This window comes from Sebastes umbrosus, chromosome 3 (genome assembly GCF_015220745.1).
Source record: "Sebastes umbrosus isolate fSebUmb1 chromosome 3, fSebUmb1.pri, whole genome shotgun sequence".
Lineage (NCBI taxonomy): Eukaryota > Metazoa > Chordata > Actinopteri > Perciformes > Sebastidae > Sebastes > Sebastes umbrosus.
The window spans coordinates 11,624,698-11,634,139 of record NC_051271.1 but is presented as its reverse complement, the minus strand read 5'-3'; the positions used below and the strand labels follow the sequence as shown (position 1 = coordinate 11,634,139).

The 9,442-nt window shown below is 39.6% G+C and overlaps 1 protein-coding gene across 3 annotated transcripts in view; it reads right to left on the bottom strand.

Moving 5' to 3' along the window:
• ank2a (ankyrin 2a, neuronal) overlaps nt 1-9,442 on the bottom strand; it is a 100,117-nt gene that overhangs the window by 43,952 nt on the left and 46,723 nt on the right. The window contains exons 28-39 of one of the 3 annotated variants that reach the window (XM_037763770.1): nt 9,001-9,036; nt 7,202-7,426; nt 6,952-7,050; nt 6,278-6,432; nt 5,192-5,403; nt 4,888-5,095; nt 3,890-3,986; nt 3,535-3,763; nt 2,941-3,066; nt 2,721-2,843; nt 2,586-2,618; nt 2,469-2,490 (exon numbers count right to left, since the gene is read on the bottom strand). In XM_037763770.1, coding sequence (XP_037619698.1) covers nt 2,469-2,490; nt 2,586-2,618; nt 2,721-2,843; nt 2,941-3,066; nt 3,535-3,763; nt 3,890-3,986; nt 4,888-5,095; nt 5,192-5,403; nt 6,278-6,432; nt 6,952-7,050; nt 7,202-7,426; nt 9,001-9,036 — 1,565 coding nt within the window. The remainder of the gene's footprint in view (nt 1-2,468; nt 2,491-2,585; nt 2,619-2,720; nt 2,844-2,940; nt 3,067-3,534; nt 3,764-3,889; nt 3,987-4,887; nt 5,096-5,191; nt 5,404-6,277; nt 6,433-6,951; nt 7,051-7,201; nt 7,427-9,000; nt 9,037-9,442) is intronic. The other 2 variants (XM_037763771.1, XM_037763772.1) reach the window with 2 other exon arrangements.

Sequence of the window (9,442 nt, the reverse complement as noted above, 5' to 3'; positions counted from 1 at the left end):
ATCTAAAGACTCCTCAGAGCTCATCCTTTCCAGCTCACCCTCAGAGCTGCTACATCCAGAACGCTCTCTGTCTCTAAGTTTCTTCCTAATAGGTTTCTTGATATCTGGGGGACGCCGTTTGCCGTCACGCTTTACAATAACCTGTTCAACTCTGTCTTGGACAAGGTCTTCTAGAGAACTACATGTCGCAACAGGTCTGTGTTCCAGGTATTCGTCCATGTCAATGCTGAGGTGCGAGACCAAGCCTGTCATGTCTCTGACCTCTGTGACAGAACTACTTGAAGTCTTCCCCTCAATGCAAATCTCCTGAAAGACTGGTTCTTCGACAGGGGGATACTTCATTTCAACAGTCTTAGTCTCATTGAGTGAACCCCATTTCTCTGTTTTAGCTTGTTGTCTACTATCGTTAGTGCCACCTCTTTGAATCCCTCCAACCTTTTCCAGCCTGTCTTTGAACACAATAGCCAAAGGCTCTTTTCCCTCCAACCCTCTAGCTCCAGCTCTCTCTTCACATATTAAGTGCTCCATTTGCTCTGCAGTCAAAGTAGCAGACATTCTGACGTCCGACATGTCTGAGAGAAGGTCCGGGCTTGCAAGGATTGCAGGGTCAAGAGGTTGGTTAGTTCTCAGGGAGAATGTCTCAGTTGATTCAGACTCATCATCTTCAATTGAAAAAGTTTCATAACCAAAAAGGGTAATAACATAAGGGACAAATGAAGTGGGGAAGAGAGACATCAGAAAACTGTGATCAAGACAATGCCATCAAAAATCCATCTTCAATTCACAGAGTAAGGAGAAGAATGACAGAGGGTAAGGAAGTCTTGAAAAGAAGACCAAAAAAGAAGATGATAAAGTGATCCAGAAGAGTTTGGAGGGAAGGAGAGCAGCAACAGCATAAGCAAAGCCAGGAGGAGTAACAAAACAGGTAGAATATGGACAAGAATATTATCAATCTAATTGGTTTGACTAAGTATTCAGAACGTTATAATGTACAAAAAGAACCAAAGGGAACAGAGAAATTTACATATGGAACAAAAGGACAGGAAGAATAACAGACAAACAAAACTTCTCAAGATTGTTGCTGACATGAAGAGTCATGTCTGCCTACAAATTAAAGTTTAAAAAATAGAAAACATAATAAACTTTCAATACAAAATTAATAGGGTTTTTAGTAAGAGGAGGTGTGAAGTAAGTAATTAATGTCCAGTAATCAGGTCTTTGTTACTTTTTTTGTCTGTTTTAAAGTTTTATTATAATGAGTATTTGTAAGCAATGTAAAGTACTGACTTTATTCACTTAACTTTGAAAAATGATAGAATATTTTATCGAAAAATACTTGATTTTCTAAATTTATTAAATATATATATATATTTAAAAAAATAGCACTTTTTTTTTTTAGATGTGTGCATTTTCCGTGATATCAAATACCATTACAGGTTAAAATTTGTAAATTATGTTATACAGTAATTAACTGTTTTGTGACCTTATATCACTATTCGTTCACACACAGAAAATAAGTACTAGTGATGTAAAATAAAAATTATGTAAAAATGTGAATAGGGATTTGTTTTATAGTGCAACTCAATGAATGAATGAAAACGACTTAGGAAAGTTGGTAAATGAAAGTAGTGAAAGTAAAGATGAGTGGCCAAATTCATACAAATGACTGATAATAACAAATAAACCAGCAATAAATCTACACACTGAAACAAAAAAACAAATAAAATGATGTTGTTTTGTCAATTATTTTTTGTACAGAACAAAATTTTTTCAGCATGCCACTGGTAAAAATGTTATATGAATGTGACGTGAGAAAATAATCGGTCAAAATGAATACTTTTTATATTGTATATTATTACCACAAAACATAATTATTCTCAAGATAAGATTAACTTCTAACACAAATACCTTGGAAATCAAAGCAATTTTGAGTGGATTTGAATAAAAAGTATTATTTTGACCTTTGTTTATGATAATAAAAAAAGGGTCATACAGAAAATGATATGGGTGGGAGAAAGTCAGTGGGGTTTGGAGTTAGAGGAATGCAGAGTACATCAGCCATAGCATAGCTGCCAGTAAAAAATGTGTAACTATACACAGTGTTAGTAGAGCAAAATAAGAGAGCAGGGTTAATCCAAATGGAAAGTAACATATATCAATCAGTGCATCTCTTAGCACACACAGATGTTAATATTTATAAACTAATACTTTACAACCTTTATGACCAGTTATGTTAATCAAGTGGTGTGATTCCAATTTAGACTGTGTTGTACTGGGGAAATTAATATACAATATATATTTATGTAAAATATTATATAATGGCACCCTCAGTACAAACATCAACCATTGAAGATGGATTGTAAAATGTCTAAAATGCATCAAACTGTTTTTGAAAGATATGTATAAATAAATCACAAAATTCAAAAAATCGTTTAACACGAGACACAAAACAACAGAGTTCAGCTTACATTTTTTGTCACTCCTCTCGCTCTGCAAAGAAGATCAAAAAAGCATAGTTAGCTACAACCTAATTATGATATTACTCTTTCTTTGTTGTAGTACTGCATCAAGTAAACTTTATTCACCTCATCATCTGCATCTTGGTCTGAATCAGACTCCTAAAGAGAAGAAAACAGAGAAAGCAAACAGTGCAGTTACTGCAACTAAAAATAAATGCACTATTGTTACATCAATACAAACTGAGATGTATTCAAACCAACCTTGCAGTATGTTGGGAGAGTGATGTTAAGGTTGCAGATAGCATTGTGGTTAAGAGTACGATACGTCCGTGGTTCCTTGGTGAAGGACAAGCGACCACATGGCTCCTGTGCTGTGTCTCTAATCTGTTCATTAACATCAACAATTCAGTCCATTAAGTACATATATTTTTATAAAGATATATCTTCATTTCAGACATTTTTATCCACTGTGCATTCATACTTTGATGAAGAGGGCCAGTCTGTTCTCTTTGAAGGCAAAGAAGCTGAACATATGGTGCTGTCCACTCTTCGTAAGAGGCACCAGGTTTCCAAAGCAGTCAGCAAATATGGGTTTTCCCTCCAGCACCTGTGTGTGGACATGAAAGCCGTTATCATGATTCAAACAAACTATTAAGGTCCTAAAATCTCAAGCAGTGTTGGCAGAATTTTTAAAAGGACACAAAGTGTATTAATATATATTATAACTTGTTGGTAGTCTGTGTCTGCACTAATCTCTTTATAGTATCCCTTAAAGGATAGGCGTGAGGGCGTGCCGACTGTAATCTACTGTAGGTAATACACTGACTACGGATAAGAACCTCATACAACCCAACTCCAAAACACCCAAATTATCCCTTTGAGATACCCACTTCACCAACTTCACTCTGCACTTTCCATTACTTTTTCCACAACCTCTTTCTCTCCTTCTTTATACCTCTGACATGTGGCTACAGACTAATAATTTAGCATTACTTCTCGTCTCACCCCCCTTAAGTTCAGATGAACCCTTTCCTACACTTTTCCCTCTTATTTAGCCCCCATTATCACACTGCACCTCAACATCTCGGCTACGAGCGACTTCAGTGAAGTTCTCTTGCTGCTCCAGGGTCTTGTCCATCTTGTCGTCCGTCATGCAGAAACAGCGCAGACGGGCCTCAATGGGGTCCAGTGTCTTTGCAAAAATGACAAACTTGGCCATGTATGGAACACAGATGATCTCTCTGTACAGCTGAGAGCCAAAACTAACAGACTCCTGGACCTGTCTGCAGTCTATCAGCCAGAACCTAGGAATATAAAGGACACATTTAGTCCAATCACCTACGCAAAGGAAAGGAGTATATCAGATCAAGTATTAAGCTTCCGTGTGATGGACATTTGACTCCACATTTAAAACCATAGGAAGAATTTACCTCGCTGACACATTTGTGGTGAAGGACACACATTGGTTTACAAAGGTGAGAGGCGTGGAGCCGGTGATGTCTTCCCATTGGGCAGGAGTGGTTCCACCTGAAACACAGACCCATGATTTGTTACTCAACCTGTCACGTTTTTTTCACAATTCTTGTTGTACTTATATGACAAGATTTCTTGATCCAAGCATGCATTGATGGAAAAAGCCAAAACCACGTAGATGTTGCATTAGAGGACATTAAGTTACACAGGTAACATTTTGAGTATTTATTTTGACCAGTTGAAGTTGGAGCCAATCCAGAAGTGCCTTCTGAAACTTGCATTCTCTCTAATAGCTTGCAGGGGGCGACTCCTCTGGTTGCAAAAAGAAATCTGATTGTATAGAAGTCTATGAGAAAATTACCCTACTTCTCACTTGATTTTTTTCCTCAGTAAACATTGTAAACATGAGTTTATGGTCTCAATCGCTAGTTTCAAGTCTTCTTCAATACAGCATGATGTTCATTTAGTAAATTATGGTCCCATTTAGAGTCAAATAGACCATAAAGCAGGGGATGCTTTAGGGCGTGGCTACCCTGGGATTGACAGGTTGCTACCACGGCGTTGTCCGGTTTGGGAGTTGTCTGTGTTTTCGTCTTACAACTTTAACCCTTTCACAGTGTGTTTTCAGCTCATGAAAGTTAATTGTAACATTCTGGTCTCCTAAAATGTCTTATTCAGCATTTGGTTGTACTTAGCTTCCCCCTCTTGTGTCACTTCTGGTTGCAAAAAAATAAGATGGCGACGGTCAAAATGCCGAACTTGAGGCTTCAAATCGGCAGTCCACAAACCAATGGAAGACGTCACAGTGACTACTTCCACTTCTTATATACAGTTTATGGTTTTGACTAGTCTACATTACCACCAACAGCTAATGGTAGCTGATAATGCACTGCGATGTGTTAATTTTTTAATGTTTGCTGATGTTGATGAGGATTGGTTATTCCCCATACTTTACCTGTAATGCTGCACAGCAAACGTAAGGTGGGGACCTCCCCACTGTACACTCCGTTTGACCCGTCACTATTGGAGCTCTTGGGAATGGGGATCGTCATGGTGATTGGTTTGTGGAACTTCCTCCTTCGTGGCTCCAATGTGACAATCGAGCTGAATGTGGCTTTGTTACCAAGAATCTTTCTCACCAACTCGACATCAATGGGCTGAGCCTGGGACAAGGTACAAAATGTATCAACATAACTTTATTGGTTGCCTTAACTTTGAACATTTGATTCGTGTCTGGCCAAGAAATGCACTGTACATACCTGTAGCCCAACTCTGATCTTCTTTGTAAGGGCTCCTTCGGGGAAGACAGCCTGGACCTGGGGCACAAGAGTGCTACTGAGAACCCCGCCCTCTGGTCCAATCAAATGACTGTCCTGCTTTATCCGTGACACCACCGCAAAATACTGTGGGAAGTCTCGCGTGATGATGCGGCATATTCTTTTCTTTTCAAGCTCCTCCGGGGAATCAAGTTCTGTGAAGATCAGAAATATTTAGTATAAATACCATATCAGCAGAGAATGAGGTTTCAGGTGTAAGATTATTTCAGTTTCTCATTCATTCATTATTTCCTATATTTTCTGCGTCCCATTATTATCCTAATAGTGTAATCGAAATGGCGTCTCTGTCGTGTTTCACTACTTTACTGTGGCCTATGTTATGGCTTAATGTGATCATATTGTGGCTTAAAGGACCAGTGTGTAACATTTCGGGGGATCTATTAGCAGAAATGGAATATAATATTCATAACTATGTTTTCATGAATGTACTGTATAATAACCTGAAACTAAAAATTGTTGTTTTTGTTAGCTTAGAATGACCCCTTCATATCTATATAGGGAGCGGGTTGTCTTCACAGAGTCTACTGTGTTGCTCCCCCATGTTTCTACAGTAGCCCAGAACGGACAAACTAAACCCTGGCTCTAGAGAGAGTCTTTAGCCTTTTTACGTTACCTGAAGGCCACCGTAGTTCTCCGACAGACTTGTGAAACTGCGGTAACATGAGCCGCAGAATGCAAAACCGTGGTACTGCCAGGATGCCGTCTGACTTCCGTTGCTCCTAAAGTAGTATTATTAAGGTAAGGATGGCCTCTGAATAAGGCTAACGGCGTTACCATGGTTTTGCACTCAGCGGCTCACTTTCCGTAGTTTTGAAAAGGGAGGAGTGAGCGGAGGGGTACTCAGTTAGCTGCAATCTGCAACTACACCACTAGATCCTGACAAATCCTAAACACTGTACCTTTAAAGTTTCTGTGCCGTTGTGTTGGCATCAAAAACACTTTGACGTGAGATATCAACCCTGATCAACAACCCTTGGTTAGCATCACAGTCTAGATAGGATCCCTTACTTTCATCCATGCCGTTAAGTATCTGGTTCAGTTCCTCTTCAGTGAAGTCACAGTGGTGTTCCCTCCAGCTCTCGCCCGTCTCACTCCTCAAGATCACCAGCTCTCTCTCTGTTCCCCGCAGGGCTGCAAAATGGGGGATCTCCACGATCACAGGCCTAAAAAAAAGGGTGACAAGGTAAAGTCAAACACAAATTGGACTTAAAAGGTACGTTAGTGGTGAACTCAGTTTGGCAGAGCTGGCTTTGTCAGGGATAATATGATGTTTGGGTTGATTTATGCAAGAAAAAAAACAAAAAAAAAGAACACAGGAGTCAAATTTGAGTTTAAAATCATCAGGTGCATTTCATGCCTAGTAAAATAAACATATTCATGAAAAAGTCATTTGAAAAAATATTTAAACACAAAGAGAAAATCCATTCCATATCAGGAGCAGAATCCAACTAGAAACAAGTCTGGGGATTGGTAGACTGAGGAAAGCACGGGGATAACGCAACAACACAAGGCAACAGGTCGGCTTGCACTTTAGAGAACCAAGAAACAAAGGAAGTAACAAAATGAAAATAAAACGTTACTCATATATCATGAAAAAAACACAGGTGGACACGGTGGAAAAATATGGGTGAGTATGTGACCACTTCCAGGATGGTTAGGGTGTCCCCCAACCATGGTCCTACCCGAGGAACTTGGTTCCTGGAGGACCCAGCTGCAGGATGCGACTGACCAGGCTCTCGCCCTCATTTAGAGGAGGCGGAGCTGTGGGAAGGTGGAGCTTACTGATCCATGGGCAGCACAGAGGGGGAATGAAGAAGAAAATATGAACACACCACACACAACAGTGTAAACACACTCACACAAGCAAATAGACACACACAAACTCGTATACACACGTATAGTACACACACGCTCAAGCACACACACACTTACCCCAGGAACTGGGCTCCAGTGGGTCCCACTTCAATGATGCGACCAGCCAGACCCTCACCCTCCACCATAGGGGGCATAGAGGCCAGACGGTGTCTCTTCACCAGCCTGCAGGTCACCCGTGTGGGTGCAGAACACTTTCTTGGCGGCACAATGATTCGCAGGCCATTGTGACGGCAACCACGCATGGCCCCGCCCCTGGCGTCTACCATGAAGCTGACCAGGAAGCTGAAGAAAAGGGTCCGGCAAGAAATTATTTTTTTAACAATTGGTGGTTAATAAATGCAAAACTTCTGGCACAGATGCCTCCATGCAGACAAAGCAACCGACATTACAGCAAGAAGGGACCATTTTCATGACACCATTCAGTACTGATGTAACAACAAGCATATCTCAGCAGATACTATTTCATTCCAGCCTGTTATCTTTCCAGTTTCATTCCACTCAAACTTTAAGTTGCAAGCCAGACAAGCAAAGAGGAGGGCATTGAACAAGATTCTTTCTGGATAATCTTGTTTGTCAAGGAGCAAATAGGCATCAAACATTAGGTATCTTCAGGCAAGCAAATGCTTACAGTAATACTTAAAGTTTCTGTATATGAAATGATTACACACGTTAACTCAGTCCTCATCCTACCAACTGGGGTCCCCGCAGACCCCAGAGGTGTACTTTTTTGTCATATCTCACAGGTGTTTTATATTATTCCAATTCTTTCATGACTTTGTTGATCAATTTGTTCCCAATGACTTCATATCATTGTTTTCCGTTTGTGTTTCAATTAGTGCTTCTTAAAAAGACCAATTTATTGGGTCCTGGGGGACCACAGTCAAAAGCACCCAACTACAGCCTATGCAGTTTTAATATAAAATGTTTGCCATGGGTCCCAATTTAAAGTATCACAGACTATCAGGGGGGTAGGGTAATTTTGAAGGAAACAGACACTGATGCAGCAGACAGATTTCCTCATGTGCTCGGTCTATTTTGCAGATTAACTGTACCTTTCATAAAATAATAATTACCTGTTGTTTTGTTTTTTTTCTTCAGATGACATTAATTACATAACTAATAATGTTTTAAGAAGAAATAAGTTAACATTTTGATTTGATGGTTGCGTCTTACAGTAGTTTATTCCCCCAGTCGGTAATCCTTGTATGTTATAGGTTATAGGTTAGTAGGATGAGGGTTAAAGATATCTATAGTAAAATTGCAAGACCAGTACTTTACTTCTGTTTGAGTAATATTTGCTGTTTTAGGAAATTACAGAGTCATTTTGTTTTAAATGGAATTATACATTTGTGAAAAGTTTTTAAAGATTTTTGTCTTCAGTAGGGAGAAATGGGCGTAGGGAAGTTAAAAGACATAACAGATTTAGATCCTTCCATTGGATTTGTTGACAATAAAGAAAACATTACTACATTAAGACCTGCCTCGTTCTTTAAGGATCTATGAGGATTTATCAAATTTAGATCCAGCTGTGATAAACGCCCCACTGTGCTACGTTATTCTCAACATACAGTGCTATTACATTAGGTAGAAAAATTTAAGTATTATATTAGGTCTATGTATCAGCAGATGCTCAAGATTAAAGGAGTCAGATCTGCATCAAGGATAAAAAAACTTGGTTGGAACATCTCTCGTAAACAAAACCTGAACCCTGGAAATGTAAAGTCGTGCATTATGTAATCATGCAGACAGATAGGATGGGAATGCGAAGATCATTTAAAAGTGAATGAGAAAAAAAGGACGGGCACGGAGGAGAGAAGAAAGAGAGAGTAGCCAAATTAAAGAATAAAGAGTATCACCTGCTGTTGTCATGGTCTAGGCACGGAGAGGAACGGCTAGAAGCAGAATACAACAACACACACACACAATCACAAACACAGCCAAGACAAGACAAGAAGGTGCACAGAGAGGCAACAAAACAAACAAAAAGAGAATAAAGAATAAAGTGAGAAAAACCTGACCAGAGACAGAAAAAGACACAGCAGCAAAGGTGAAAGAATAGAGTAGACGACACAGACGTGAACAAGTGAAGAATAATGTAAGGAAAAATGAAAACTGACTCAGAGGTGACTCACACACTCTTGGTAGTGAACAAAAACGTGTGAGAGATGGAGTCTCCATTTCAAGAATAAATGAACATCTTTAGTGTCACTTTCACACCAGGGAGCAATGTGTGTGTGTGTGTGTGTGTGTGTGTGTGTGTGTGTGTGCGTGTGCGTGTGCATGTGTGTGTGTGTATAC